This window comes from Daphnia magna, linkage group LG1 (genome assembly GCF_020631705.1).
Source record: "Daphnia magna isolate NIES linkage group LG1, ASM2063170v1.1, whole genome shotgun sequence".
Classification (NCBI taxonomy): Eukaryota; Metazoa; Arthropoda; class Branchiopoda; order Diplostraca; family Daphniidae; genus Daphnia; species Daphnia magna.
The window spans coordinates 3,328,419-3,356,013 of NC_059182.1; the positions used below are offsets into that span (position 1 = coordinate 3,328,419).

The 27,595-nt window shown below is 41.3% G+C and overlaps 7 protein-coding genes across 15 annotated transcripts; 3 read left to right on the plus strand and 4 right to left on the minus strand.

The window, feature by feature from the left end:
- Nucleotides 1-56: 56 nt before the first annotated feature.
- Nucleotides 57-5,380, minus strand: LOC116930287 (SR-related and CTD-associated factor 4). 2 transcript variants are annotated; one of them, XM_032937674.2, is made up of 10 exons: nucleotides 5,194-5,380; nucleotides 4,992-5,120; nucleotides 4,758-4,919; nucleotides 4,448-4,702; nucleotides 4,006-4,382; nucleotides 3,537-3,929; nucleotides 2,974-3,484; nucleotides 2,718-2,903; nucleotides 1,591-2,647; nucleotides 57-1,459 (listed from the first exon to the last, which is right to left on the minus strand). In XM_032937674.2, exons 1-10 carry the CDS (start codon nucleotides 5,221-5,223, stop codon nucleotides 618-620), a joined length of 3,942 nt encoding a protein of 1,313 aa, XP_032793565.2. In that variant the 5' UTR covers nucleotides 5,224-5,380; the 3' UTR covers nucleotides 57-617. The 2 variants fall into 2 exon arrangements, with proteins under 2 accessions (XP_032793565.2, XP_032793566.2); XM_032937675.2 differs by having other exon boundaries at nucleotides 2,974-3,463; nucleotides 5,194-5,379.
- Nucleotides 5,381-6,164: 784 nt separating this feature from the next.
- LOC116930298 (protein N-terminal glutamine amidohydrolase) lies at nucleotides 6,165-7,077 on the minus strand. Its single transcript, XM_032937697.2, has 4 exons — nucleotides 6,927-7,077; nucleotides 6,691-6,844; nucleotides 6,490-6,635; nucleotides 6,165-6,429 (listed from the first exon to the last, which is right to left on the minus strand). Exons 1-4 carry the CDS (start codon nucleotides 6,974-6,976, stop codon nucleotides 6,201-6,203), a joined length of 579 nt encoding a protein of 192 aa, XP_032793588.2. The 5' UTR covers nucleotides 6,977-7,077; the 3' UTR covers nucleotides 6,165-6,200.
- A 558-nt stretch (nucleotides 7,078-7,635) lies between these two features.
- Nucleotides 7,636-8,801, plus strand: LOC116930299 (putative peptidyl-tRNA hydrolase PTRHD1). Its single transcript, XM_032937699.2, has 3 exons — nucleotides 7,636-7,760; nucleotides 7,819-7,956; nucleotides 8,011-8,801. Exons 1-3 carry the CDS (start codon nucleotides 7,707-7,709, stop codon nucleotides 8,182-8,184), a joined length of 366 nt encoding a protein of 121 aa, XP_032793590.1. The 5' UTR covers nucleotides 7,636-7,706; the 3' UTR covers nucleotides 8,185-8,801.
- LOC116930291 (phosphoethanolamine N-methyltransferase) lies at nucleotides 8,280-11,336 on the minus strand. Its single transcript, XM_032937688.2, has 9 exons — nucleotides 11,175-11,336; nucleotides 10,929-11,100; nucleotides 10,557-10,852; nucleotides 10,035-10,198; nucleotides 9,305-9,484; nucleotides 9,053-9,241; nucleotides 8,873-8,995; nucleotides 8,553-8,801; nucleotides 8,280-8,493 (listed from the first exon to the last, which is right to left on the minus strand). The coding sequence occupies exons 1-9, from the start codon at nucleotides 11,182-11,184 to the stop codon at nucleotides 8,386-8,388; spliced, it is 1,491 nt and encodes a 496-aa protein (XP_032793579.1). The 5' UTR covers nucleotides 11,185-11,336; the 3' UTR covers nucleotides 8,280-8,385.
- A 450-nt stretch (nucleotides 11,337-11,786) lies between these two features.
- Nucleotides 11,787-14,277, plus strand: LOC116930292 (homogentisate 1,2-dioxygenase). Its single transcript, XM_032937689.2, has 8 exons — nucleotides 11,787-12,096; nucleotides 12,390-12,525; nucleotides 12,593-12,723; nucleotides 12,795-12,975; nucleotides 13,050-13,229; nucleotides 13,289-13,512; nucleotides 13,583-13,709; nucleotides 13,774-14,277. The coding sequence occupies exons 1-8, from the start codon at nucleotides 12,079-12,081 to the stop codon at nucleotides 14,085-14,087; spliced, it is 1,311 nt and encodes a 436-aa protein (XP_032793580.2). The 5' UTR covers nucleotides 11,787-12,078; the 3' UTR covers nucleotides 14,088-14,277.
- A 36-nt stretch (nucleotides 14,278-14,313) lies between these two features.
- On the minus strand, nucleotides 14,314-27,518 carry LOC116930295 (cell division control protein 1). 3 transcript variants are annotated; one of them, XM_045178473.1, is made up of 11 exons: nucleotides 27,394-27,518; nucleotides 27,187-27,325; nucleotides 22,036-22,428; nucleotides 19,685-19,771; nucleotides 19,060-19,205; nucleotides 15,480-15,648; nucleotides 15,233-15,398; nucleotides 15,035-15,169; nucleotides 14,862-14,978; nucleotides 14,569-14,797; nucleotides 14,314-14,507 (listed from the first exon to the last, which is right to left on the minus strand). In XM_045178473.1, the coding sequence occupies exons 5-11, from the start codon at nucleotides 19,091-19,093 to the stop codon at nucleotides 14,341-14,343; spliced, it is 1,017 nt and encodes a 338-aa protein (XP_045034408.1). In that variant the 5' UTR covers nucleotides 19,094-19,205; nucleotides 19,685-19,771; nucleotides 22,036-22,428; nucleotides 27,187-27,325; nucleotides 27,394-27,518; the 3' UTR covers nucleotides 14,314-14,340. The 3 variants fall into 3 exon arrangements, with proteins under 3 accessions (XP_045034408.1, XP_045034414.1, XP_045034406.1); XM_045178479.1 differs by lacking the exons at nucleotides 19,685-19,771; nucleotides 22,036-22,428; nucleotides 27,187-27,325; nucleotides 27,394-27,518 and adding an exon at nucleotides 19,274-19,291; XM_045178471.1 differs by lacking the exons at nucleotides 19,060-19,205; nucleotides 19,685-19,771; nucleotides 22,036-22,428; nucleotides 27,187-27,325; nucleotides 27,394-27,518 and having other exon boundaries at nucleotides 15,480-15,776.
- LOC116930142 (vascular endothelial growth factor receptor 1) lies at nucleotides 23,062-27,100 on the plus strand. Of its 6 annotated transcripts, none has more exons than XM_045178422.1 (16): nucleotides 23,062-23,388; nucleotides 23,450-23,609; nucleotides 23,680-23,840; nucleotides 23,907-24,087; nucleotides 24,155-24,334; nucleotides 24,402-24,587; nucleotides 24,670-24,767; nucleotides 24,823-25,068; nucleotides 25,140-25,278; nucleotides 25,341-25,586; nucleotides 25,645-25,792; nucleotides 25,849-25,946; nucleotides 26,013-26,158; nucleotides 26,224-26,343; nucleotides 26,411-26,540; nucleotides 26,601-27,100. In XM_045178422.1, exons 1-16 carry the CDS (start codon nucleotides 23,185-23,187, stop codon nucleotides 26,828-26,830), a joined length of 2,673 nt encoding a protein of 890 aa, XP_045034357.1. In that variant the 5' UTR covers nucleotides 23,062-23,184; the 3' UTR covers nucleotides 26,831-27,100. The 6 variants fall into 6 exon arrangements, with proteins under 6 accessions (XP_045034357.1, XP_045034365.1, XP_045034369.1 ...); XM_045178430.1 differs by having other exon boundaries at nucleotides 26,016-26,158; XM_045178434.1 differs by having other exon boundaries at nucleotides 24,161-24,334.
- Nucleotides 27,519-27,595: the final 77 nt, after the last annotated feature.

Genomic DNA, 27,595 nt, shown 5'->3' on the forward strand with positions numbered 1-27,595 from the left:
ACTTATCAACCTTTTCACGAACGGAAAGTATAAAGGGAAAAAAAAAACTCAAATGGTGAATTTGGCTTTTATATTATGAAAACACACACACACACACACTATCCGAGTAATTTTACACAGAGAGTGTCACGTTGCACACAAGACCGCTGTAGACAAGTCAGGGTTGGGGAGGAAAATGATGCAAAAAATGGCGAATCATCGAACGTGGATCGAATTCGAACACGAAATTATAGCTTAAATCATCATCATAGGATCAGATAACCAACTGCAAAGTGCCGAACGAACGGGGAAGATGCGACTTAACCTCCACACGTGTAATGAAAGCGTAAACAGAAAGATCCAACGGTTTTCCATGGTTACACCAACCGACGTGAGAGTCAGAAATCACCGCAAAAAACGCTTCTCTTTACACACACAAATTTGTTGAGTGGATGATTCGATAAGGAAGGGTGTCCCGTTAGTTTCAATTATGTACAGCATTTATGGGAGTTGATCAAGTCAATCACATTTGAAAAAAGAAAAAAAAAATATAATAATAATAATAATAAGAATGAAAATTTTGAGAACCACAAGTGGAGGAGGAAAACCGAAACAATAAGAATTCTACATTTTCCTTTTCAATCAGTCGAAGGCGGTTCTTCTTCTTCCGTTCCGGGAGCCGTTAGATCCGCATCAGCGTGAGGCAGCGTCGGTGGTGGCGGTCTCGGAGAAGACGCGGGCGGTGGAGGTGAATGAGACTTGGAGGTAGTAGTTGCAGAAGCATCACCAACAGCAGGAGTGACACTCGATTCAAAGGTTGCCGATGTCCCATCGTCTGTCGAGGGTTCTCGTACATCACAAGGGATTGGCACTTTTTTGTTTCCTTCGCCTGTTGGAGTCGGGACTGGGATAGTTTGGTTGTTGTTGCTACTTGTTGGTACTGGTACTGCTGCTGCTGCTGCTGCTGCTGCTGCTGGATCGGGACTCTTACGGTCGCTCCATCGTCCACTGCTTCGTCGTTCACTGGTACGCCGTTCTCGATCACGCGGTGGCAGTGGATCGCGATCTCGATCACCACTTCGTCTTCTATCACTGCCGCGATCTCCTCCTCCTCTACCTCCATAGCGATCTCGACTGGACTGCCCACGATCGTTACCACGAGGTGGCAAGGGTGGAGGTGGTGGTCTTCTGGGACTCGACCAATCTGCACCTCCTCGTCCACCCCGACCGCCAGAATGATCTCGATCGCGATCGCGATCACGATCCCAATGACGTGAAGGTGGTGGTGGTGGTTCGCGATCGGACCAATCTTCTTGCTGTCTCCATCGGGGAGGTGGTAAATGCTCTTCGTCCCAAGCAGGTTCCACCATGTCTCCGCGGAATCCTCCTCCACCTCCTCTCCCTCCTCGGCTGTCATGACCAAAGTGTCTCCCTCTCATTGAACCGAAATTGTCCGAAACGGGACCAAACGACGTCCCCCCTGTTACGATGAAGAAACAAATTAATTCACACGTTGCCAGAAGACACGAACCACAATCCGTTCCATAGCAAGTCGTTGACAGATTTGATTCAAACGAAAAGTTCTTGAAACGTAAAAAGCCAAAATCATACCAAGATGTGGTTGTCGTGGCATGAAAGGGTCATCATTGCCAATAGCTCCTCCTCTGCCGGGAGTTCCAAACGTGTCGGGTGGACCTCCTCCACCTCCCCTGAGTAGACGAATGCCCATTTCAGCAGCAGCGGCCGTGAGCGGAACGCCACGCAAAGAAGAAGCCAAATTTGGAGACAGACCGTACTGGTCTGCGGAAGATCCTAGACCAGCCATGTCCGTTCGGAGATGCAAGGGACCAGCATCTCGTTCCGGTAATTCTGGGCCGTTATTATTATTATGGTGGTGATGGTGGTGGTCAACCGGCCCAGCGTCGTGGTTAGCCAAACTCCTTAGCCGTTCCAGCAACCTAGGACCATTATTGCTCTTGTCGGGCGTCCGATGTTGCAGCTGTTGGCGATGCTGCATCACATCCGAGCGGTCTTCTGTGAACTGATCGTTCCAGCCTCCAGCACTTCGGTTGCGGCCATCCATTTCTTTATGGTGCTGCTGCTGTTGCTGCTGCTGGACTTCATCATCGGCTTCTTCCAGTTCCATATCATCCGCATCATCCTGAGATGGCATTTGTGGTGGCTGCTGCGGCTGCTGGTGCGGATGGCCAGATAAATGCGGATTGAAAACGCTGAAGAAACCGGAAGGACCGGCTGGTTGACCCATCCCCGGTCCTAAGCCTTGTGCAGCTGCTGCAGCGCCGAGACCGGCCAAAATGGACTGGCCAAGTAGATGCGTAGCCATAGCTGCATTGGTGCCCGCACCTGCCGCTTGACTCATGAGAAGATGGGCAGCGGCAGTGCCAGGCGGAGGCAGTCGAAGTCCAGGTGGCATCCCAAGTGGTACGGGTAAAAGTCCAAGCGAGTGCGGAGTCACAGCTGCATATGTGGGCAGATTGGCCGGCAGTGTAGTCGTGGCAGCATTCAAAGAAGACGGACCCGAAGCGGTAGACATAACTTGTCCACCGCCGCCTGGCTCACTCATTTCGGGCGTAGGGGGACCCGCTTCCGGAATAGGGATAAAACCAGTTGGCGCCATGGGAATCATCTGCGGTCCTAATTTGTCCTCCTACGAGTGGAATAAAACAATTTTTAGAGCAGATTCGGGAATTCCTGCCTATAATGAGTTAAATAATTACTTGATTTAAATGATGGCGCAACCAAGGTGGAAGTGTTTCTTCATCGAATGATCCACCCTCTTCCAGAGCTTCCAAGTCAGTCATTTGGCTTAGTCTTTGCCAAGGAACGTAAGACACACCCTGATCAACCTCCCAAAAGTCTTTCCATTCTTTAGCCTTGACTCCTTTGCCCGGTGCCCACGCCAGCTATTCGTAGAAAGAAAGAAAAAATATTTATTTCACCTGTCCAACGAACTTGTTACATGAAAGAACGTACCGTGATGGCTTTGCCTTGCAATTTGTGTCCAGCCAATTTAGTCAGCGCCCGGAAAGCGTCCTGCCGACGGTGCATGCAGACGAAAGCGCAGCCACGTGGCGGGATCAAGTCGATGGATACTATCTCGCCGTACTGACCAAATGTATCCGACAACTCTTCTTGCTGGACCAGCTTGCTCAAGTGACCGACCCAGAGCGTAGTACTACAAACGCTTAGCGATTCTTTCTTAATGGGGGGTAGACCCCGTCGTTTTCTATCACGTTCTTTCTCACGTTCTAGACGTTCCTTTTCCCTCTCTTGGTCTCGAGAACGCGACCGAGGTCTGATGCGACTATTGCGATTTCGAGAACGACTTCTGGAACGTCTACGAACGCCCCCTCGATCCCGTGATCTGGATCGTGACCGGCTCGATCTTCTGCCACCATGGCGACCACCGCTTCGAGCTCGTCTGCTGCGCGATCCCGATCGACTTCTCCGTCTCTCTCGTTCTCTAAGTTTTGTTGCAAATGAACTATGAAAATATGAACTATGTTTTATAGAGGTACCATGAGGAGAGTTCTTACTTTGATCTAGGAGGATCGATTTCAAGGATTTCACCGTTGCCCGGCTGAAACAAGTCCTCCCTGATGGTTGGAGGGTGATGGTGTTGTGGAAACTGAACAGAAGGAGCACTAGGCGGCTGCGGAGGATGATGGGGGAAGCCTACTGGCTGATGACCCATACTGCCAGCTCCCATAGGCATGAAACCAGGTGGCGGTTGTGTGAAATCTATCTGACCATACTGTCCATGGTTATTGGCCGATTCCCAGTTTGACTGTTCTTCGTGTTGTTGTTGCTGTTGATGGTGATGAATATGGTGATGATTCGTATTAACTGGAGTTGGCTGGACAACTGGCTGAGCGATCTGTTGCTGCAGACTTTGCAGGTGCCTTAGAATATCTGGATTAGTCAGCAAACTATGGAGGAAGACAAAAAAGATTTCACTTTTAGCACAAGTGTTGAAAATGAAAACACAATAAAAACGCCACGTACGTTCCAAGGGTTTCAGCCGAATTGGACGCGGAAACTGGTGTGGGAGCAGGTTGAGCAGGCTGTTGTTGTTGCTGTTGTGGTGGTGGCGGTGGTTGTTGTTTTGTTTGATGTTGAGCTGATTCCCTAACTGCCTTGTCTGGTTCCTCATCTTCCTCGTCGTAGTCAAAGTCTAATAACTTTTTGTTGAATCGTATCTGTCCCGTATCATTGGTACCAGTCGGACCTTTGGCTGATGTTGGTGGTTGAGGCGCTAATGGATTGCTGGCATTATTTGGTGGTTCTTGGCCAAAAAGATGTTGTAAATGTTGTAGCCTGGTAGCTAGACTCATTTCTGTGCTGCTCAGATTTGGGAGGTTGCCCATTACCAGTGACTGACTCTGTAAATATTAAAGTGGATTGAGCAAAGGTGAAGGAGGCCATGTTGACAGCATTTATGAAGTACCTGATTTCCATCATTGGAAGTCTCTTCAAAACTTACAGCAGCCTCCTTGTTACCATTAAGCATAGTAGAACTTTCCTGAGAATTACTTTTTCCAGTAGATATTCCTGAACTAGATGCTCCTTTTGAATTAACATATTGCGCTACTTCCTTGTACTTTGGGTGACTGGCATCAGCCATATCAAAGAGTGGTTGTATGACTTCAGGTGGAAACACTGCATTTTTCTGCCACAAGTTGAGCACCCTGATCACTTTACTCTGCAAAACAAAATTGTTGTTCAACATGAAATTTCTAGTCAAAAAACTTTACTACCTTCTCTTCCACGGTGCACTGATATATGAAGTAGAATGTGTACGTCACATTTTTGGAGAACCGAGGTGCAAACACATCTTTATCAGCTCCAAACTGATGTCTTGATTGTCTGACTATGGAGTCAATCACATACAACCCAGGAATTTTGTATTCTGGTCTGCACTAAAATTCAAGAAAAGTTTCAAATGTCAGCTTAGGTCTTTAAAGTGAGTTAGAGTTTTTAAGGTTGCTTACTTTTTGCAAAAACTTTTCAACAGATTGAACAACATGTTTGTAAAATTTTACTGCTTTAATAGCACCTTTTGTGATGGCAGTCATTTTTGCCTTAGATATTGGCGGTTTCATGTCGTAGAGCGACGACAACTGTAAATAAATATTAGACATTTGAATTGTGCATTCCATCAGTCAAAGTTGAAGGATTTCGAGCATTTCATACCTCCGCATTAAAAGCCTTCACGGTATCCATTGCGCTAGTTGGAAATATTCAACACTGCGTTTGTTAATCCTTGAGTAGCTGATCGATGCAAAAACACGCGTTCCGGCAAGAAATTCACAATGTTTTCAAGTCCATTTCCCACGCAAAATTTTCGACGCCGTCAATGAAACGAAAAAAAATCCAATATGGATGCCGGAAATATGGACGTGGCATTGCCATGTTTACGTTTTCATAGTAAATTTTGTTAATTTTATAATTTTATAGTTAAGACGGTTAAGAACATACTTTCTTAATATAAATGGAGATTTGAAAAGAAATATAAACTTTTTTTTTGAGGATTATAAGTGTAAAAATAGGTCTACTAGAAATTGATGAAAGAGGGAATTCTATGTTTAAGATATTGAACAATCGGAAGGGATTTTAAATCAATCATTTTTTTTTTTTATTTTTGAGTTGCCAGTTTACAAACAAGTAACATAAAAGTTCATACATCATCGTACAAGATTTTTAGATTAGGAATTCAGCATGTCCACTTTTCTGCTTGTCAATCTCACAGGAGGAAGGACATAGTGTTGACATTGGCATTTTTGTCCCGAAAGGAAATCAAAGGATCCAAGCCTAGCATCACATGAAGGGCAAACAATTTTACCCTTTGTCCAGGAAGACTTGAATAAAAAAAGAATTCTAGTTATTGTTGGTTGGTTATGTTGAAATCTTGGTTGAGTGTATGCTACTTACATCCTGTATTAAGGTTTCAAGCCACTTTGGCAACTGCTCATCCTTTATGTATAAAATGGACTTTTCAATAAAGCACTGCTCATCGCCCACTCTCGGAGAACTACCAGATCCGTGGCAAGTCGTGATGCAATCTTTTTCGTCGGGTTCAATCAACTTTGAACGACATTTTCGACAACGAACGCAAAATTCTGACATCTTTTCGTCTGCTGTTACGCAATGGTACTAGAATTGCATTTGGAAGCTGGGCCAACACCGATATATATTTCCAATTATGAAAATCGCAAAACAAAATTCTCATGGTTCAAGACTTGACCAGGAACTTCTTGATCACTATTATTAGTCATATTAATGAACGCGTATAAATTATTTCGAGATGTGGCATTAAAAATAGGAGGATAAACTGGGGGTGGTTTCAACCACTTCCCATCCTTTATCATATGGGTTCTATCAGATGCAAATGAAGCAAGGTACTGGTCAGCTGGTATGACTCTAAAAGATCTGAAAATGAAAACTGTGTTGAATAAATGAAGTAACCCAAATTTCTTTCTGGGAGTTAACCTGTGAAACGGAGTTTGCAGAGTTTCATCAGAGCCCAAGGCTTTAGCTCTGTATTCATCAAATGAACAAGGAAATGCTAATTTTGTATCAAGATCGTAAACATCACATTTTTTATTTCCATAGTGGATGAATATGACATGATAATCCTAGAGAAAAAATGTAAAAGCTGTCGGAAATTGTATTGTCCTTTTACTACTATACCCAGATAACTAGTCCTTGATGATTGTTACTGGTTTTTTGGCTCCACAGTGGGACAGTTTGATTTTTATTTGAAATGAATACAGCATAACATTCATGAAGAAGCAGTGGATGATTCCCTCTCACATAGTTGCATATATGCCAGACATTCTCCTCACTCCATGTGTAAATTGGAAAAACCAAACATAAATCATTCAGTGTCAATCAGAAAAGAAGAAAATCTGTGAAAATAAACTTGCCAATAAGAATTTGTATATGTGCATTCTTCTCGTATAATTCGAAGAGACATTTGAAATAAAATTTAGGTTTTGACTATTTTCATTTGAACTCGATTTTTGACAAGTTTCCTCTGCCTTGTTATTAAAACTAAAATTACCGCTAGATGTCTTTGGTTGGCATTAATTGGCGGGAAAATGTAGGTTTTGTTTCAATAATTGATTTGTTTATATTTTTAATGGAATTATAACAATTGGTTTTATGAAGGAAACGAATTACAAACTATTTATCACAACCTGGTGTTAGCTGAGGCGCCAACAAATTTTGATGTTTAGCAGATTCTGGCGCGCTGACGTGGTACGTACGCTAATTTCCTACTGTTTTCCGTGCAAAACATAGGGACCCTATCCCTATGTTAGGGTGAACCCAGGCGTAGTATTTAGTTTGTTAACTTATCTATGTAATATGATTCCAAAATGTTTATTAAATCTTGTAATATTTTTAGATTTATTTTTAGATTAAGCTTTTCACTGATATTTCTGAACCTCTTCTGTGCTGCGCCAGTAGCCCAGTACCTTCCTGTAATTGATGCACACTCCAACAATTTTAGTTTATCTATAGATAATTATATCAATAATTCAATGTATTAACATTAAATTTTTTTATTGGCGTACTGCGTACAGGTTGATCATCAGGTTATCATTTTACGCTACTAGTTCCGTGGTTCGTCACTAGTTGTCTTTTTCATTCTCCTATGCCTCAACAGGTGGCTTAATATTTTTGTTCAAAACAGTTTTGCCAGCATGGCCGCTTGCAGTCTCGTTCAATATGTGGTTATCCGAAGCGATCTGAAAACGGTAACAAGGGCACTAATAATCTGTTTGTTAGTTGTCTAATTATTCTGTTTCTGCTAAGGTTCTACAATGGCCGCTCGGAGCTTTAATGGCGCAAGCATGTCACGCTTGTACTGCAGTGACCCACCTTTTCTACCAAGATCCAAACACTCAAACTTATTTGGCTGACTTGGACAACATGCATAAAGTCGTGTTGGAGGTAATCATGAGAATATAATCGCAGAACGTTGTTATAAATGTTTTTTGTTTCAAGATTGCTGATGAACCAGCAATCAAAGAGCTAGCAGAAAAGCTCACCGAAAAGAAGTTAGATCACAAGTTGTGGACTGAACAACCAGAAAACATCCCAACCTGTCTTGTCACCAAGCCTTACCCTAAAGCAGAAATTCAATCATATTTTAGGCATTTAAAGCTCTGCAAGGGTTAATATATATCAGCAAAAATTCTGCCAGAATTTCCTACCCATTTGGTGGTGGAAAATGGGGAAAGAAGTGCTAAAAATGAATTATTTTCAACCAAAAATTTTCATCAGGCTGTTTATTTATTTTTATATTTTTTTTACATTTAAGTAAAAGTTGTTAAAAAAAGGTACAACGAAGTCATCAGATCAGGTTTTATCATCAGAAAGTCATTTGTGAGCAATGAAAAGTCCCCAAGCCTGATCACCTTCACTGCAGCGTTTAACTTTGTCTTGCCAACCGGATAAAATATCATTATAGTCCTCGGGCGAAAATTCCTAAGGTCGGCAAATAAAATAGTAAGATAGTGATTGAATCATATTAAAACAAAGCTCACTTTAATGAAGTCCTCCTTTTGCTCGGCAAAACTTTTTGTCTCTTTTTGCAAGATCTCAACAAAGTAATCCGTAACATCTTTGGCTTCCACTTCATTGAATCCAACTTTGGTAAAAATACTGCCGTAGTCGACCACTGTCAGTAAATGATAACCACGTTGGGCGACATAGCGTAAGAAGTGCTCAGAATGTTCTTGATCTCCACGGCAGTAGTCGGAAATCAAAACTTTACCTCCAGGCCGAAGCCATTTCTGATTGAATTTTAATTGAATTGAACGTTAAAAATAATTACTCTTTAATGTAACGTTATTTCGATTCATACGAAAAAGTTGGCAAAAAGCGTTTCCTTGTCTCCTATGTGCAACAACGTGTCTCGGCTATAGATGACATCGAACGACTCATCAGGAAATATGGCTTTCGTAATATCTGTTATCTCGAAACACACCTAAAATAAAACTTTAGACAAATCGGATGTTGACGATCATGTTAAGTAATCCTTCACCTTCTTTTTGACCTCTTCTTCCTGTTTAGCTTGGTTTTCCAGTGCAAGCGTAATCATGTTGGTGGAAAGATCTACTCCCCTTACTTCAGCCCCATATTCTCTGGCCATATGAAAAGCTGATCCTCCAATGCCGCAACCGACATCAAGGACTTTCTGGCCTGGTTTCAAATTTAGTTTTTTGCAAAACTCCTGCAAGGATACCAATATAATTATAGAATTAAATCCATTTGCTGAATGTATTAAATAATTTACAATTGTTGTCTCTTGTCCTCCGGTGCTGATGTATGTTGGACCAAAGATCTTCTCATACCGCAGGATGCTTTTCCTGGAGTACTGATTTTCATCCAAAAAAGCCTGGAAGCTTTCATACTCTTGAGCTGAGTAAGGCATTTTCTTCAGCAAGAAGCACAGTTGGTTAGGATTCCCTTTGGCCTAAGAACCAATTTGGTAATTTTAGATTTTAGAAAGTAAGGTTAATGAGAAATACACCACAATCATCAAGAAAACAGGACTACACCAGGCTAGAAAAAAATTCTGTCCTAGAATTTAGAAGAATCTAAACCAAAGATTCGCGATAGCGTCAAAGATGAATGGGGGCAGCCTAAAAATGTGTGTCAATGGGACGCACAGTCAAACCATCTTATCCTAAATATACTTTTATTTGTTATCTACGTGGGTCCAAAAGGAGAAAATCCGCTTAATGGTAAACGGCAGTCATAACAAATACAAAGCTGTTTCATTGTTTTGTTTACATTGACTTTCTTCTTCTGCTAGGATTTTGCGGCGTTGTCAGAGCAACTGGACATTGAATACGCAATAAACAAGTTTCATATTTCAGGATACGTGCTGCTTGAGGGGGGATAAGGACAGAACGAGGCAAGAGAAATAACTGAAAATTTCCAAAGTTTAATTGCTCAAATGAAAGAGGAAAACCGGAGAAAACCAAAAATGATGACACAACATACAATAAATTAATTTTTACCTTGACGTAAGCGGAGACAGAGTTGGCTCTGGACAGCTCAAAGACGTTGTGGTGATGATTCTCGCCGTCGTCCGACACGCAACTGCCTATTTCTTTTTGCAAGAGGCTAAAGTATTCGTTAGGTGACCGATAGAACGTCGGGTTGGATCCGAGCTTGATGTTGCCTGGCAACCGAAAAAGAAAAGAGACGAACCAATGAGAAGAAGCCGTGGCACGATCGGACCACACTATGCTATGTGTGTCTGTCTGATGTTAAACAACCACAAGGTCAGTCGTTTGCTTCCTTATCTGTAAAAAGACCTTACAAATTTATTTGCATTTTCCATGTAAGTCAACATGCTGCCAGCTGTATAAGTGACGCGTTGATGTCATAATGCTCTGAAAAGACCATCGAGGTCATTTGAGTCGATTCTTTTCTGAACAAAAATCAATGCTCAAAAGCCATAGAACAAACTGAACTCGATCTCAATGAACGTTTTTCTCTGGGTCGCTTCTACGGTTGCTGAAATTATTGATTATTACCCGAAGGATGGAAACAGGATTCGCGGACGAAGAGGTACCCGCCGTCTTTCAGCCATGTGAGCATGTTGCGGGTGAGCACCTTGATCTCGTCGTCACTCAGGTACATGAGAAGCCAATTGGAGAAAATGACGTCGAATTTCTTGTCGGCCGGCAGTTGCAATTCGGTGACATCGGCACGCAGAAAGTCCACGTGAGCGTGATGACCGTTCCGTTGTCGGTTCTTCTCAACGTAATCGGCCATGAAATCGACTGTTGTCAGGTGTTTGGCGTGTTCCGCCAAGTGATCAGTGAACCTCCTTGAATTTTAAAATTTGCTTTTGAAATCCCGTCAGATCAAAAAGGAAAAAACAAAACAAAATTAAGTTAACGGACCCGATTCCTGAGCCGAGTTCGAGGACACTGCGTCCTTTGATCGGTGGCAAGTACGAAAGAATTTCTTCTTTCTCCATGCGGTCAAGCTCATTAGCATCTTGACTGAGCATCATCGATTCGATACTCGGCTCATACTGTTCCCAAAAGGACAACATGGCCTGGCGGACATCACCTAAAAATAAAACATTTTAACAACTAAAGTGCCACCATTTAAAAAACAAAACAAAAAAAAGATTAAGTACTTACTGCTGCTCATTTTTCTTTAATGGCGAGAGAATCCTGGCCGACGACGATATTGTTATGAAACACTTTTAGTGTTTGTGGACGAGCGATGGGTCGAGCGCTGGATCATATGGCTGTCGCAGATCATACTATGCGCCCAGCGCAATTACAAGTGTGCACTAGCACCACCCGCCCACTTTCTTGTTTGTTTCTTCACGGTAGACTTGTTTTCTTGTCGGGCTTGTCGCAAACCATTCAGCATTTATCTAGTCGGCCATCGAAAGACTTTTCTCATTTCTTTTTTTAGCAAAGGATGTGAAATTGCTGAGATCTTGGGAATTATTTCAGAGTGTCTTCTGTGGGTCGATATTCATCAAAGTCCATTCGTCCAAAGTCTGATCCCATACTGGCCCCCTATCGTTCCGATTATCAACGACGACGAAAAATAAACGTAGGGTCCAATTCTTGTAAAAATAAAAAGGGAAAAAATGATCGCATTTTTAGAATTCAAACGAAAACTGTAAACTAAAAGACAATTTGTTTACCTAGGGGCGACTAAGTCACGTAGACCCTGGGACGTTTGCCGAAAGGCGGAGAAACCAGGAAGAGATGAAAGATATTAATGCGTCTTTTTTACAATAGCCTACCTTTGCCCGCCATCGCAACACCAACAATTGCCTCTGGTTAAATATGGCAGCCCGACATGTAATTTTGTTTGTTTCCTTTCGCGGGGTGCTACACAGAAATGTGTAGCAGACGTTTCTCCTTTGAACGTCCTTCGCCAGAACGTCAGAATACGCTGTACCTGCAATCCACCTGTTGCAGTGTCTCGAAGACTGTCAGACGTCACAGATATAAAAGCAGCTTTCGGTTCCAGGAGAATTTTCTTACCCTCTCGTCAGTTTAGTGTTGCCAGTCGCAGAGAAAAATGTGGGAAGATCTTAAGGTAAGAGAATGTTTTTTACGTTTTGAAAATGTTGATTCGTTTAGGCTGTTTTCAAGTCTAGAAAATCACAGCTGATTTGAATGACCTTGTCCTTGAAAACACATCAACAAGTTGGTATCTGCGGAAGGCATCGGTCAACAACTAAAAATATGTTAGTAACACGTTACCACTGGTAATGTGTCCTTGGAAGAGAAATTCCAGTGACCTTTTTTGGGTGGGAGGCTTGAGCAATACAAAAAAACAAGCCTATTTTTCTCATCGATTAATAACGTAGTTTACTCCTTTCTCCATAGTATTTGACGGGCTTCGGCAACGAATTTGCAAGTGAAGATCCAAGATGTCCAGCGTCATTACCTGTTGGCCAAAATTCGCCTCAGGTCTGCCCTTACGGCCTCTATGCAGAACAGCTTTCCGGCTCGGCTTTTACTGGTAATATCAATTGATCAAAAATAATGAAAACAAAATTTTTTTTTAAATGCTAATGAAATGGTTCAAGCTCCAAGGGAAACGAATCGTAGGTCATGGCTGTATCGTATCCGTCCATCTGTGTTGCATCGGCCGTTCGAACGCATCGATTCTACCCATTTGACTGTCGATTTCTCCGCCCATCCACCCAATCCCAATCAGGTGATTCAATTTCGGTAATTTGGCTAGGCTTTCTGTGAATTGTAATGTAAAATTACGGTTAAATAATACAGATGCGATGGAAGCCATTCGACATTGCTACCGATGGTCAAGTTGATTTCGTTCAAGGTCTGCGAACGCTGTGTGGGGCTGGCCAACCGGCAACCCGCCATGGTTTGGCCGTTCACATCTATACTTGTAATGTCGCCATGGAAAACAAGTCGATGCAAAATTCTGATGGAGATTTCCTGATTGGTAAACAAACGTCCCTGCTAAACTGAAAAGAATTCAAGTTGAGAAATGTTTCTGTTTGTTTTTTTAAATGCCAGTACCGCAGCAAGGGACGCTGCGAATCAAAACAGAGTTCGGTCGTCTAGTAGTTGCACCCAACGAAATTTGCGTCATTCAACAAGGAATTCGTTTTAGCATCGACGTCGAAGGCCCATCACGTGGCTACATCCTCGAAGTCTACGACACTCACTTCCAATTGCCTAATTTGGGACCTATCGGTATAATACGAATCATTTCTTTAAAGAAAAATGTACGTGACCTAGACTGCACATCTCAGGTGCAAATGGATTGGCCAACCCGAGAGATTTCAAATCGCCTTCTGCCTGGTTCGAAGACTTGGATGTCGAGCACACCGTGATCAACAAGTACGGCGGCCGTCTCTTCAAGGCCGTCCAGGGTCATAGTCCCTTTAACGTGGTCGCTTGGCATGGAAATTACGCTCCCTACAAATACAATTTGGCCGACTTTATGGTCATCAACTCGGTCGAATTTGACCATTGCGTAAGAGGCTCTTCTAATCTTTCCCCCGGTCACTCAAAGTAATAAGAGATTTTTAAAATCTATTTGATAGGATCCTTCCATATTTACCGTGCTGACTTGTCCGTCTGTTCGACCGGGCGTGGCGATTGCTGATTTCGTCATTTTCCCACCTAGGTGGTCCGTGACGGAACACACGTTCCGACCGCCCTATTATCACCGTCAGTTGTTTAAAAGATTTTATCTGTTCTGTTGCAGTTGATTCAGTGTCTTTCTGTTTTAAAGGTAATTGCATGAGTGAATTTATGGGACTGATTCATGGGAAATACGAGGCCAAAGAGGAGGGTTTCCTGCCTGGAGGTGCCACCCTGCATTCGATAATGACTCCGCACGGACCGGATGCGGCTTGTTTCGAAGGTGCCTCTACGGCCGAGCTTAAACCGGTACGCGTGGCCGATGGGACGCAATCGTTCATGTTTGAATCATCGCTAATGATGGCCGTAACCGAATGGGCTGAAGAGACTTGCTCGAAACTCGACAAAGCCTATTACGAGTGCTGGCAACCATTGAAGAAACACTTCCGGATTGCCGAACCCTAAGAAGAAGAAAAAAATTAAAACGTTGAAATCGATGTGGCCAAGTGATCCGCCTGCCAGTGGTGAAGAACTGTAGTCTAGATTAGAAATTATAGAATCGTTTGGAGTGGTTCATGTTTCTCAAATTACCTGTATACTCGGCACTCGGTATTGTTGCAATGTTAAAAATCGCATTAAAGTTATTCTAAAAATACCTAAATTCGCTGGCTACTAGAGTAAGATGTTGAGACCTTGTGAAAATATTTTTATGACAAAATCAACAAGAAATCGACGATTGTTTTCTCATTTTAAAAGAGAAATGCTTCAGGTATTTCAAGCAAACGAACAGTCCAAGGAAGGATGCGATAACTATCAAATAGATATGCAAAGTCCAGAACCGAGAATGGATCCATAAGACTCCGAACTCCATCAACCCATCATCCCCTTTATAAGACAAAAGATTTTAATAGTTTCAACAAGAAAAAAATAATCCTGAACTCAATACCGATAGTGGCAAATCCATAACCCGATTTCTCTACACCCATTCTGTACGAGCAAGTTGGCCAAATAACTTCGGTGCAGTCCTCATCGTTTAATTGCTTCTTGATTACAGCTGAATCTTCGGTAAAGTTATCAACTTGAAAATAATGGCTATCGTTCTGTCTTGTAGTAGCCATAGCTATTCGATGGTCGTGAGCAGAAAATATTGCGTTAGGTTTCAATTTGGTTATTACCTGTTTTTGGAAATTGATAAATTTTTTATTCAATTGATTGAAGAGAAAAATTATACGGTTTTACCTCATGGGAGAAGATGCCAGGAATGAATGTCAAGGGAATATGGCTCAAAACTATTCTGTACTTGTCTTTAATAGTTGAAACTGTAGGTAGACTAAAATCACCAATTATCCTGTTGACCTGTTGAATTTCTCAGTTAGTTAAATTTATTTTCGAGCAGATTGTTCACTAAATACCACAACAAACTGGGTATTCCCCAAAATATTTTCAGTTTGACTAGGAAAGTTGGAATTGAATCGTTCCATTTTGTTTTGAGTGACATGGTCTGTTCCTTCACCTCCAATATCATTGTCCCCAGGTAAATAGATTATCTTTAAATTAAGGAAATTCATAAAAGTGTTTTATTGTATGAAAATTGAAAGATATTCACCAACCTTTGATTGAAATTGTGAAGTATCAAAAATTTTAGAGAATCTTGTCTTGTAAAATTTGTATTCATCATTTGTACTGGTGCTCCCTTCATCCATCAAGTCCCCTAGGAATATTATGACATCTGGATTGATGTACCGTAAGGCATAGTAGAACGACTTTTGCAAATACCTGTAAAACATCCAGTAAAGTTTATTATGTGACATACTTGATGTAACTGCATAAAATATGATTCAAATGAATCATACTTACCAATCACTATCGGTATATGCTATCCAACCAAATACTTCATGCAATCCCAATATCTGTGGATCAGAAACTATCAATATTCTTTGACACTGTTGGTTTTCCAATTGAAGGCAACTGACGGAGGGCCATTTCATAGAGTCATACCAGTAGACAAAATATTCATTGTGAAAAACTGTAAGGCACAAAATGAGGAAAAATAATTTGAATCTTTGTTTGTAAGACTTCAAATGAAGTCTCCACCGCATTCTACTGGGCTATAACTACGCGGTAAAAGGATTCTCCATGGATGTTTGTTTATTCGTCTGCTGCACGTCTCACGTGATCCAACCTGATTGGCTACGTGGTTATGCGAGGATTTTGATTAAACAAACATGAGAAAAACAAAAGGCTTTACACAAATGATGAACGCCCTTTCGTAAAAAGTTAAAAAAACACAGCAGGATTAATAATGCCGCTCCATTAAAGTATTAGTGTACACGGTAATTGGCAGCGTCGAATCGTAAAAGGTTTACATTTGTTTGAGCAAAGGATTATTCAAACAGCTGCAACAATCTTTCCGATCTCGGTGTTTACGGTTTGTTGCTAATGACTACGTATGGCTGTACGAGCCGATGAACACGGAGAAATTATCAACAGAATAGAAAACAGAACTCAAACGTGGTAGGCACTTCGAGGATCATTTAGCATACACACACATGACGTCTTTTTAAAGTGCTTTGATGCCTTAGCAGTGAGACTGCCAATTTAGAGGATCTTGATGATCCCAGCCAGACGCAACACGAAAAGACTGTGCGAGATATCTTTCACCTCATTTGATTATTCAAATAATTGAATAGGAAATGAGTTCATGGGGGGGACTAACTGGCAAGAGAGTGCAACATATCTTTTTATCCAATCAAAGGCTACAATAAAAGACTATGCATCATCAGGTTAATTTCTTTTAGAAGAATCCCTTTTTTGATCGCGTTTGAAAGAAACTGTCAGCCTATTGCAACATTAGATTACACACATTTCTAGCACTCTGGGTTCATTTAGACATTGACGTTCCAATGCATCGATGACCCACTCAAGCCTTGAATTAGTTTCAATAAGTCATTCCCAGTGCACGGAGAATAGGGAAATCAAAAATGAAACTCAATTCAGCGCATTATTCATTGCTTTAAAAAAATTAATAAAATTAGATCCAAGTGAAAACCTTTTGATAACCCATGCAATAAAAATGCTGTTCTTTTTATGATTGCCCTGGCGTTGGAATATCGTAACTCAGTCTAAAATTCCAGCAAAAAAAAAAAAAAATGGCACAAGGGACAACTGAAATTTAGATATTCAGATCGCATCTAATTTAAGTGAAAAACATCATTAAACACAATAGAGCTGAAATGGAACCGATGAAATGAGAAACATGTGTCTACTGTCTAGTCTACCGGGATCATTCTTCTCAACGCTGTTTAACATAAGAAACACGGCAAATGTTTGCTCCTCCCTTCGAATGCGCGAAATGAGAAGCGCCAATGCGCATAACACGTCAGTTTGAGCCTATCGCAGTTACACCTGTCGCTATCCTATTCACATGGCCACATTCACCGATCACACGTGGAAAGAAAACGTTGCATCCATCATCGCCACCTGTAAGCCAAATCTGTTTCACGTAATTCAATTCATTGACGTAGCTCCGATTAATATTTTTGTTTTTAAAGAAACGAAAAAATGAACGGCAGCAGTGGCAACTACGACGATGATGTCGCTCGCACATCCAGCGGAGAGATTTTCAATCCCATGGTTTTATCGTTCACCGCCATCATCACGAAATTAGTTGTCGTTTCTCTGGGAATACCTTTCAATCTGTTTGTTATCTGTCCGCTTGCTAATGTCCGTCGACTGCGCAAAAAAGTACGCAACGTTTTCCAATTGGGCATTTCTCTATCGCATTTATCGTCTTTCGTGCCTCCCACTATCGAACTCGTCTATTATCTCCACCCCAACGAATACGTTTGTCAATCATTTATGGCCATTGTGTTAGTGCCGCAAGCTTGTCTTTTAATCAATTGCATTTTAGCGCTGATCGACAGATCCCTCTCCATGGCCTATCCTTTGAGGTACAGGGAAAAGATGACTGGCCGTCTCGTGCGTTACGTCATGATCGCCTGTTCCACCCTGATTGTGTTCCTCGTCAAATTCGACTACATCGCCGACCCTGCAGATCTCCGTTGCGAAATTCGCACAAGTCTCATTCGAAAGTCTGTCATCGTTTTGTTCGTCCTACTCGTGTCATGTCTTTTACTCAACATCTACGTTTACAAGCAAACGAAAAAGCACCTGAACGAAGCAAAAACTGTTCGATTGGGGGCGAGTGCGACGTCCACCGACAACAGCATCGTCAATATCGACCACTCCGTCAGTGAGCCAATGTCTGTCCACATCAGCAAGAAAATGTTAAATCAAATGGAATTGGAGGCCAATCTAACGTTAGTCATCAGCGTGGGCTCTCTGTGCATTACGCCTCTGCTCGGTATCGGTTTCGTAGCGAGTTATTTGGCTTGCGAATTCATCTACGGCGAATCTGAATGCAGCGGCTTCACTTTGGTGGGTCCCTACGTCAGAGATGTCAGTTTGCTTCCGGCTGTTTACGGCCCTATCATTCTGCTCATCCGAAACCAAGAATTGAGGCATGTGATGGAATGCCGAAAGAAATGAAGAGCGAACGGTTACATGTTGTCCCCCCCCCCCTGTACTAGATGTTATCACATAATGGCTGGATTTTAAATGTTATTACGTAAAGACTATTTATTTTGGCCCATGCTTGTAAATGGATTGAAAAATCTTCTCGAGTCTTCCTTTCAATTGCAGCGTTTAGGCTACTAAACAAAGGTAAGTTTACTACGCGATTCTTTTAAATTTAATTTCAATTTTTAAAAAACTGTTACCTACAGGTGAACGAGAAATGAATCAAAAATGGAACTTGCAATTCAATTTGGCTTCAAAAAGCGGACGCACCTGATTACGAATGAAATCTTTAGAAAATAATAGTTAATGCATTTACATCAATGTTTTCAAGTGTCGTGGACAACCGGCTGCCCTTCAACCATTGCTTTGTTGATTGCGGGGCCAAACCGAGACTCCAACGCTCGGAATTGTTCCGTCACGAATGAAATGCAGTTGGCAAAATCAAACACAAAAGTCAATCAAGTGGCCTGAGCATTCGATCAGTTTTCAATTAATGAAATAAAAGCGGCAATCGAGCAAACAACTACCGTCACTTTGGCCCTGGAATTTCATGAAATCCATTTACGTGTGGCTAGTCAAAGTGAATAAATTAAAATTGATGTTTCGGTGGAAAGATTTACGCTTAAGTTAACGAATGTTTTACGAAAAATATGTTTCAACATTCGCTTGTTCGATTCAACGGTTTCTGTTCCAACGATTCGATAGTTAACTTTATTGGGCTAAATGTATCGGTTCAATTGTATCAACGTTTTAATATTATAGTCCGTGCAATTGGCCCCCCCCCCCTCCAAATGACCGGTGTTAACTGGGTGCAGTTCAAACTAAACTACAATTAAAAATTCAAATAGATGGGACTTACCCTTGGAGTTCCAGTCCAATGAGTACATTGTCATTTTGATTTGGCTTTCCTTCGTTAGTTGATGTCCAAACAGCCTTCCTCACTTCTTCTATACCAATTCAATTTTGTTCTCGTAACAATCCAACTGGGCATCTCAATCACTTCACCTGTAAAACAAATGAAATTAAATCATTGTCATGTCGTCTATTAACCTACAGGATTTCACTATATTAACATTGATTCAATGTAATGATGGCTTCAATTGTGACCATTTTTCGATGCCTTTGGGACACCACCAGTTGTCGAATGATCTTTCTAATCGCGTTTACTTGGTCCAATAAACACTCAAACTCATTCGCACGAGAAACAATCGAATAGATGCACTGTGGAGCGCGTTCTCTATCGCGCAAACTCGGGAGGGCGGGCCGGAAATGGCCAATGTCCAATTTCGGACGTCAGTGAAATGAAAACCCAATGAAACAGGTAAACGAGCACGATATTTAGGGTCTAAACGAGTAGAGATGCCACTCTAAAGAAAACCATCGTCTTCAATTGGATTCAAACTTAAAAATAATTACACAAACACTGACAGGCTCAATTAAAAAAACCAACTGGTTACAAACGAATACTCGGCTTTTAAAAATACCTTTGATGGCCGGCCATGATGTCAGTAGGTTGCCATTGCGTCAAACACGTTCAAAGAGTTGCATCGCCATCGACGCTCCTGGTTCACCTACAAAAATCGAAAGAACGGGAAATGAATTCATTATTGCTATAGCACAAACTATCTGATTACGAAAAACATGAAAATCACGCAGCTGTATACCCAAATGATGATGTAAAAGTTAAAAAAACTGTGGAGGGGAATAATGGAATGGTAAATAAAAATCAACTATCCGTTGAATCGGGATCACACCTTTAAAGTTCAAATGCAAATATGCGCGTACCGCAACAAACAAAAAACGCTCAAATACGTTTGTACTGTTAATAGCTGCCCCCGTCATTTGTGTTTGAAACCATTTAAAAACTAAAACACTCGATAATGAGGGCATTGATCTTTTAATTGTCAAGTTTCTAGCGATCGTTTTGCTGCAAAAAGGAAAGGACACGCTCAGAAACGTGAATAGAATGCGTGGGTATCAAATAGGACTAGAATTGAATGCCAAAGTTGATACCGTTGTTGCAAAACAGCCGCTCTTTCGTGTACAAGGTCGAAGGAGGTGGTGCTCGACAAACGTCACGTTTCAAACGGGAAAATGGCCAGTAAATTCAGCAAATGTATACGCACCATGTGATGCAATATGTCATTCCTCGATTTAAAAGAATCAAAGCAGTTGCAATCGAAACGAACAGTAGAACCGTAAACTGAACTCTATGAAATTCAAAAGCGTTCGGTAGGTTTTTAAATGAGCCGCGTCCTTCCTAACAACGTTATTTGTTCATTGTGACCTACTCAAACGTATAAAAAAGGGAGATCCTCCTGGCGACGGTGTCATTCTTTTTCATCGTCTTAGGCGAAAAGAAAGAAGAAACGAAAAGATTGGCACACCATACGCCGACTCACGTTAAAAACAAACAAACAAAGATGATGTACAAAGCGTCGATAGAGTCCTCTCCCTTTCCGCTACTTGCTTCGGTCGCGAAACAACGAGACAGTGCGCATAATCGTGTATACGTCTAAATATAGTAAAAGTCTCTATATATCGCAGGCTCTTGCCACCGGTATCGTTCTTTATTCGGGACAAGTGCACAGGTGGCGAAGAAAGACGACACCCACCATAGCCTGCAATCTCAACGCGAACAAACGTAAGACTTTCATTTGAATGCACCCACATTCGTTCTTTAAACCAAAACACGGTTTGAAAATTGAGCTGACAACGTCAATGATGAACACCACCACCACCCGTTATCTTCCAGACATTGTGTACACGCCCGATGGAAACATTTACAACCCCATCAGCCTCCACAACATCCACATCATTACGAAAATCATCGGCTGCTCGATCGGAATCCCTTTCAATCTAACAGTTGCCTTCATCATCGCACGCGATCCGCATCACCGCAAAAAACCGCGCAACATCCTGCAATTGGCCGTCACTTGTTCGAACGTGACCTGTTTCTTGCCCCCCATCGTCGAATTCATTTATTGGGCTGCATCTCGTTCCGAATCGGTTTGCCAAGTGTACGTCGCCATCGTCACCGTACCGCAAGGACTCGTTTCAGGTCATTCGTTGCTCGCCCTCTTGGACGCGTACATCGCATTGGCCTATCCGCTGCTGCACAGGAGGATGTTGACCAGTCGTCTGTCTTGGTTCATGATCTTCGTCACCTCTTTCTTGATTGCAGTCTTCATTAAAATTGACTACATCATCCAACGGGAAGCTCTTCTTTGTCAGATGTGGCTCGTCCACGTTCAAACGATTGCGATCGTTCTCGGTGTGTTGTTTCTTTCGTGCATCTTGCTCAACATCGCGGTGTACTGCGAGACGAGGAAACACCTGGACACGTCGAGGACTTTGAAATTAGAAGGAGACACTACCCGCATGTCAATCCACGTGGATCAAAGAAAATCGAGTCGAATGCAATTAGAAGCAGCCAAAAGTTTGGTGATCGGCGTGACCATCCTTTGTACGGCGCCCTTCATCGGAATCATTTTCGCCTCGATTTATTTCGGTTGTCGACTTCAATTGGGTCCATTGGAATGCGGCGATTTCACTCAGATTGAACCCTACATTGAAGATGTCAGCATGTTGCCCGCTATTGTCAATCCATTCATCGTTCTGATAAGAAATAAGCATTTTCGATTAGCGTTTCAATCTCGGCAGGTACGCGTTTAACTTATTCTGCATAATTGAAGCTCTTTCATCTTTCCAATGTACTGCCCCTAACGCCCAACTGGCCGAATGAATAAAGCTTAAAATTACAAGATCGCTAGATGCAAATCAATATGTCTACCATAAACGTTTTCATGAAGGGAATAAAGAAATTCAAACTCACCTTCTAATGGCTGACGATCGGCCAGACGGCCAAGCACAGCCGATGCGGATTTTTATATAAGCTCAGTGTCCATCACCTCCTCTTTCCATTGATCGGATTCATCCGGAGTCCAAGTATAGAACCTCATATCTTTGGCTGATTATCCTCCTTTTGAATCTGTTTTCGTCCTTGGGTTCGATACTCGGTCCTTGTTTGGCGTGGCCCTTTTGCGCTCAACCTCATGCAACAATGTTCGGGCATCGTCTTGATTTCCAGTACCGCATTGAACTACGTGATCTCCATGGACAGCAAAATGGAATCCATCAACAGTCACGACTCCTAGCGTTCGTATTGGAACTGTTGGTCCAGTCACGCCCCATCCGAAACGGACCGCTACATTCTTTTCAATCCGATCTGAAGAAGAAAATTTAATAATGTTATAATCAATGGGGTCAACAGGGAAGATTGATTCCTTCTTTCTTGATTTACTTTCTGATAAGAAGAAACCGTATCTAAAAAAAAAGGATAGATTTTTTGTGCTATAAAAGGTTTTCGTTTAGACGTAGATGTAAACAGGTCAAATACAAAACGGTTCCTTTTCTAATTTTCCGATATCTTTTCGTTGAAATATTTTTTTAAAGTAGATAATACCAAAAATAATAATGACGAGAAATCAGCATTAGCATAGCGACGAGTTTTTTTTTTTCAGCTCAAAATTGAATTCATTGGTGAAATTCGATGAGGATCAGTTTCGAAATCGCACAATAGATTAGACGGATTAACCACTCGACCATCAATTTGCCGACGATATCATTTGATAGGAAATTTTCGCTATGATTGAAGGCGCACAAAACGAAACCCCACATCCACCGGGAGACGAAATGGAAGGATAAAAAATTTGATTAAGACAATTTTAGTCGAGCCAAAATGTGAATTATCATAGGAAAACCACATCCCCTACCTTGATTAACCTTATTTAAATAAATGAAATCAAAAATTAAGAATTGCGTTCCTTCAAATTCGAATGACCTTCCCCTAAAGCTCACAACGACACACAATTGCATGGCGTAGACGTTGGCTGTCGGTGTTTTAGAAACCTGTTGACGACAATCAAAACGGTTTCGAGAAAATCAATTTCTAAATCGAAAGTTCACGTTTTCGACGTACGCAATGTTACTAATAGCGACCTTCATATTTTTACCTGTAATAACTCGTGCAAATTGGCCAGTGATGATTCCCGATCAAGTGCAACAGGTGATCGATGTAGGTCAAAATCTCAGTTTGACTTGCATCTACCAGTTTGAAACCGAGGAAGAAAGTAAATTAGCTAACATGGCGTGGATACTGCCCGATGTGCTCACCAATTATCCAAAAGTACGTAGACATAACAATTGCATTCGAAAAATATACGCTGACTTAAAAAAAATTGACTCAGAACAGCAGCATCGAACATCGTTTTCGCTTCACGGTCGGTAGGAACGAAACTCACGTCAAATCGTCAATGGTTTTACAAAAGACCGTCCCCTCTGACACGGGGTATTTTCGATGCGCTGTCCTTCCTCATATCAAAATTGACCAATACGTTTACGTTTACAGTCAGTTAAATTGAATGGTTTTTTAAAATTGTCTGTTAGCAAAAAGTCAAAATTCTTTGGATATAATCAGGTGAACGGGAACTCGTTTTCATCGATGCGTACCATACCAAGACATTTATGTCGTGGAATGGTGAATCTAAAGATATCCCATGCAAACCTACTCATCCAAATGTAACCATTTCATTGTACCGGAAAATTATTTTTGGAGAAGATGATAGCTGGGACTCGATGGTAATCGACACCAAACAAAAAGTGGTCCACTTCAACATATTAATCGAATTAAAACAATAAAACAAGCAGGAATTGTCAAGTGAATTGGGAAATGCCAGTTGGTTGCTGAAACCTTTGCCAGAACGAGGATTGAGGTTAACCAATTGGAAAACCAGCGATCGTGGTGCATACAAATGCGTAGGCACAATGAACGAACCTACGCCAACTGCTGAAAGCACCGAACGCGAATTCTTCCTGTTCACCAACGGTATTCGTATTCGCATCAAACCGATCAAAAATTGAATTCCTTAGAACGAATTGATATAAGCAAATAGATATAGAGCTCGTTCGAGATGGCGACGATGATCCGCTGGAAGGAAGCAACGTGACTCTGAAATGTATGATTGTTTTAGAACAAAATTTAAACAACCAGTACACGGTGGCCCCAGAGTGGTTTTACATAGACAACGAAACCGGCAAAGAACAATTTATAAATCAAACTAACCCTCCTAGAGGTATGAGATAATGTCCGTCTCTAACAAGACAATCTCTTTCCTCATCGTTCACTGTAATTTGCAACAGGAATTCTAGTAAAGAATTCAGCGAAGAATTCAATGGGCTTCTTTCACGAAGAACAAATTGCAAGTTCAATCTTTGAAAGTTACCTGGAACTGCAAAGTATCAGACTCAATACGCAGACGCACTTTCAATGCAGAGGCCATGAGAATCAACGAGTCATTTCTCGATCGATTTCTTTTACAATCAAAGGTATTGACTTTCATGATTTTCCTTTTTTGGGGGGGGGTAATTAATCAGGAAGATTTTATTTTTTTTTTATTGCTCAATAAAGAAAAAATTGATCCAATGCAGGTCAAACTGGGAAGAGGAATAGCTCAGAATTTGACTTGCAATCGATATTTTGATGACGTCCACATCAAATGGTTCGAGGTAAACAAGACCTTTTCTAATTCTCAAAGGAAACGTTACGATTTTGAAAAATCAGGATGACAAGGAATATTCGGGACTAATTTTTACGAGCAACAGTTCATCGGTGTTGCCATTAAACGGAATCGATGGAGAAAAGGCAAGTTATTCTTGTCGTTGGACCAACAGCCGAGGAGAACCGAGATCAAGAAATTTCAGTTTTGCTAAAGAAACTGTATCTACTAGTACTATTGTCATCTCTCTTTGCGCATCTCTCGCGATATTAATTGTAACTGGAATAGCAGTCAAACAATACGTCGATAAGGTGAGTTTAACCAAAATTTACACGTCACGATTATTTAAATTTGATTTTTGATACCCAACGAAACAACAAAGAAAAATCTGATAGAGGCAATTCAGGGAAAATTGGATGGTAATCCTGATGGCCTTGATCCGAATTTGCCCATCGACTATCAAACGGAATTTCTACCTTACGACAAACGCTGTGAATTTCCAAAAGATCGCCTCAGACTCGGTTTGTGTTTTGCCTTTAAAAACCGATTTCGCAAATTTCACTTAACAACTACGAAAATGTAGGAAAACAACTGGGAAAAGGATGTTTCGGAGAAGTTTACAAAGCCGAAGCTGTCGGACTCAAAGACTCGGACGAAACTGTTACGATAGTGGCCGTCAAAAAGGTCCTTTCCACATCGCAATTTCGAATGAAATCAAAGACGACGGGATTAGACGCTCTCATAAGGGAACTGAAAATTCTCAATTATTTGGGATCGCATTTAAATGTCGTCAATCTACTGGGAGCCTGCACCAAAGACATCATCAAAGGTGTTGAATTAAGTCTGGCAAATTGTTGAATGGATAACATCAAATTTGATTGGGACAGGCGAACTCTTGGTGATTATCGATTATTGTCGTTACGGCAATTTGCAATCGTATTTAATTAAACGGCGCAATACATTTTTCAACCAATTGGACGAGGTCGGGAATCTACAATTGACTAACGAATTTGTTGGAATTGACGAGACTCGCAGGTACAAAAATTTAACAATTCAAAGTCGATTTCTAATGTCAATGTCATCAAACCCAGTCATGACATTGACTCTTGTGCAGAGTCAAATCCTGGAACCTCAGATCATTTTGTATCTCAAACAATAAACTCGACGGCCGACGGTTCAATTTGTCACGGTAAATTTTCGAATTTGCGAAGAAAAAAAAAACGATTCTTTTAGATTTAAAAAATGCCATCAACAGCAGATGATTGCCTTCAAGAAATGGAAGCCAATTGGAAATATGGAGAAAATTCAGACCCTAGTAGCAATGGACCAATTTCCACCTGGAATTTGATCAGCTTTTCTCTACAAATAGCCAAGGGCATGGAATATATCGCGAGCAAAAAAGTACAGTTTCAATCAAGTTTACTTTAAACTCATTTTTCAGTGTGATTAGAAATATCTGACATCAGGTTCTGCATGGTGATTTAGCCGCTCGCAATGTCCTTTTAGCCGATCATGGAATTGTTAAGGTCGCTGATTTTGGAATGGCCAGACAAATGCAAAACTACAACTACCACATGAAAGGACAGGTAAACTTGGCAACCCGGCGCATAACAAGAGAAAAATGGCCTTCATTTACTTTGACTTAATTCAAAGGGATTACTACCAATTAAATGGATGGCCATCGAATCGCTGACCGATCACGTATTTTCCAGTCAATCGGATGTCTGGTCTTACGGCGTTGTTCTATGGGAGCTCTTTGCCCTGGGCAAAATTCCCTACCCAGGTATTTCAGAAATCAAATTCCCATTAACGCAATGAAATCTACATTTGTGCATTTTTCAAGGAATGAACGGCCCAATACTCGTCAAAGATATTCAAGACGGACTGCGAATGGAGAAACCAGAATACGCGCCTAATTTCGTTGGGGAAGTGATGAAAAGCTGTTGGGACAAAGAACCAAACGACCGACCAACGTTTCATCAGCTGACCAACACGATCGAGAATTACATGGAGACATTCGTTAGCTCTGGGTACTTGGATTCAAATTTCATCGAAAACACAAAAACCAACTAAGATTTTAGTGACTCTTCCCACGAAATGATTTGCAATGAAATTTGAAGGGAACCAAACAAATTCTTGTACCCCCCTCCCTACCCAAGACGTTTCGTAAACTATTGTTGGTGAGAAAGCCAAAAGAGAATCAACACGATTCTCAAGTAGAATTGACACAACAGAAAGAAAAAAAAAGAAAAAAAAATCCCTTTGAATAAAAAAATAATCTTTGGTAAAGCAATATTTGCGGGAAAAAACATTAGTGTACGGAGTAAAAGTTCTTTCTTTTTACGCTGTTATGTTGTTTTCGTCTTTCGAGTCTTCTTTCGTTCCTCAAGTACTAAACATAAAATCTCAATTGCAAAAGAAAACTGTACCTTATTCCAATTGACAGAATAGGATGTTCCAACATTCCATTGGCAGCCATTGATACGAAACAAAGGGAGCCACAGCAAGCCGTCCACGTGGTTTTTTTCGTGGCGATTGCCCACATCGAGTAACCCCTTGAACAATTAACTAACAAACAATATCTATTATTCTAGGATTTCAACCATCAAAGTAATAATAACTATCACTATTTTTACCTCTTGGTTGCTTCCTTCCATCACGCGGAAAAAAATAATCGAACAGTTGGTTAAAAACGCACATGCTCTTGCAAAATCTGGAATCAAACTGCCAAGTGCGAACAGCCAAATACGTTGGCCGATTTTGGCGCCAATATCAACTACGCCAGCGCCTCCTCCTTGAAACTTATGGAAATATCGGCTAAAAGTGTCATCTATCGGA

Excerpts from the sequence above, each read along its gene's own strand:
- LOC116930292 (XM_032937689.2), top strand. Across the intron at positions 13,230-13,288 it reads GCCTAATTTGGGACCTATCG|GTGCAAATGGATTGGCCAAC; the intron begins GTATAATACGAA and ends TGCACATCTCAG. Across the intron at positions 13,513-13,582 it reads CGGTCGAATTTGACCATTGC|GATCCTTCCATATTTACCGT; the intron begins GTAAGAGGCTCT and ends TCTATTTGATAG.
- LOC116930298 (XM_032937697.2), bottom strand. The coding sequence starts at position 6,976 with ATGTCTCTTCGAATTATACGAGAAGAATGCACATATACAAATTCTTAT. Across the intron at positions 6,845-6,926 it reads ACATATACAAATTCTTATTG|TGAGGAGAATGTCTGGCATA; the intron begins GCAAGTTTATTT and ends TTACACATGGAG. Across the intron at positions 6,636-6,690 it reads ATCAAGGACTAGTTATCTGG|GATTATCATGTCATATTCAT; the intron begins GTATAGTAGTAA and ends TTTTTTCTCTAG.
- LOC116930291 (XM_032937688.2), bottom strand. Across the intron at positions 9,485-10,034 it reads CTGTCTCCGCTTACGTCAAG|GCCAAAGGGAATCCTAACCA; the intron begins GTAAAAATTAAT and ends ATTGGTTCTTAG. Across the intron at positions 8,802-8,872 it reads CGCTTTTTGCCAACTTTTTC|AAATGGCTTCGGCCTGGAGG; the intron begins GTATGAATCGAA and ends AAATTCAATCAG.
- LOC116930142 (XM_045178422.1), top strand. The coding sequence starts at position 23,185 with ATGTTACTAATAGCGACCTTCATATTTTTACCTGTAATAACTCGTGCA. Across the intron at positions 24,088-24,154 it reads ATTCTTCCTGTTCACCAACG|ATATAGAGCTCGTTCGAGAT; the intron begins GTATTCGTATTC and ends ATAAGCAAATAG. Across the intron at positions 26,541-26,600 it reads GGGCAAAATTCCCTACCCAG|GAATGAACGGCCCAATACTC; the intron begins GTATTTCAGAAA and ends GCATTTTTCAAG.
- LOC116930287 (XM_032937674.2), bottom strand. The coding sequence starts at position 5,223 with ATGGATACCGTGAAGGCTTTTAATGCGGAG. Across the intron at positions 3,930-4,005 it reads TCGGCTGAAACCCTTGGAAC|TTTGCTGACTAATCCAGATA; the intron begins GTACGTGGCGTT and ends CTTCCTCCATAG. Across the intron at positions 1,460-1,590 it reads GCCACGACAACCACATCTTG|GGGGGACGTCGTTTGGTCCC; the intron begins GTATGATTTTGG and ends TCATCGTAACAG.
- LOC116930295 (XM_045178471.1), bottom strand. The coding sequence starts at position 15,721 with ATGCGGTGGAGACTTCATTTGAAGTCTTACAAACAAAGATTCAAATTA. Across the intron at positions 14,979-15,034 it reads GGAATACCCAGTTTGTTGTG|GTCAACAGGATAATTGGTGA; the intron begins GTATTTAGTGAA and ends GAAATTCAACAG. Across the intron at positions 14,798-14,861 it reads CTGGCATCTTCTCCCATGAG|GTAATAACCAAATTGAAACC; the intron begins GTAAAACCGTAT and ends TTCCAAAAACAG.
- LOC116930299 (XM_032937699.2), top strand. The coding sequence starts at position 7,707 with ATGGCCGCTTGCAGTCTCGTTCAATATGTGGTTATCCGAAGCGATCTG. Across the intron at positions 7,761-7,818 it reads TCCGAAGCGATCTGAAAACG|GTTCTACAATGGCCGCTCGG; the intron begins GTAACAAGGGCA and ends GTTTCTGCTAAG. Across the intron at positions 7,957-8,010 it reads TGCATAAAGTCGTGTTGGAG|ATTGCTGATGAACCAGCAAT; the intron begins GTAATCATGAGA and ends TTTTGTTTCAAG.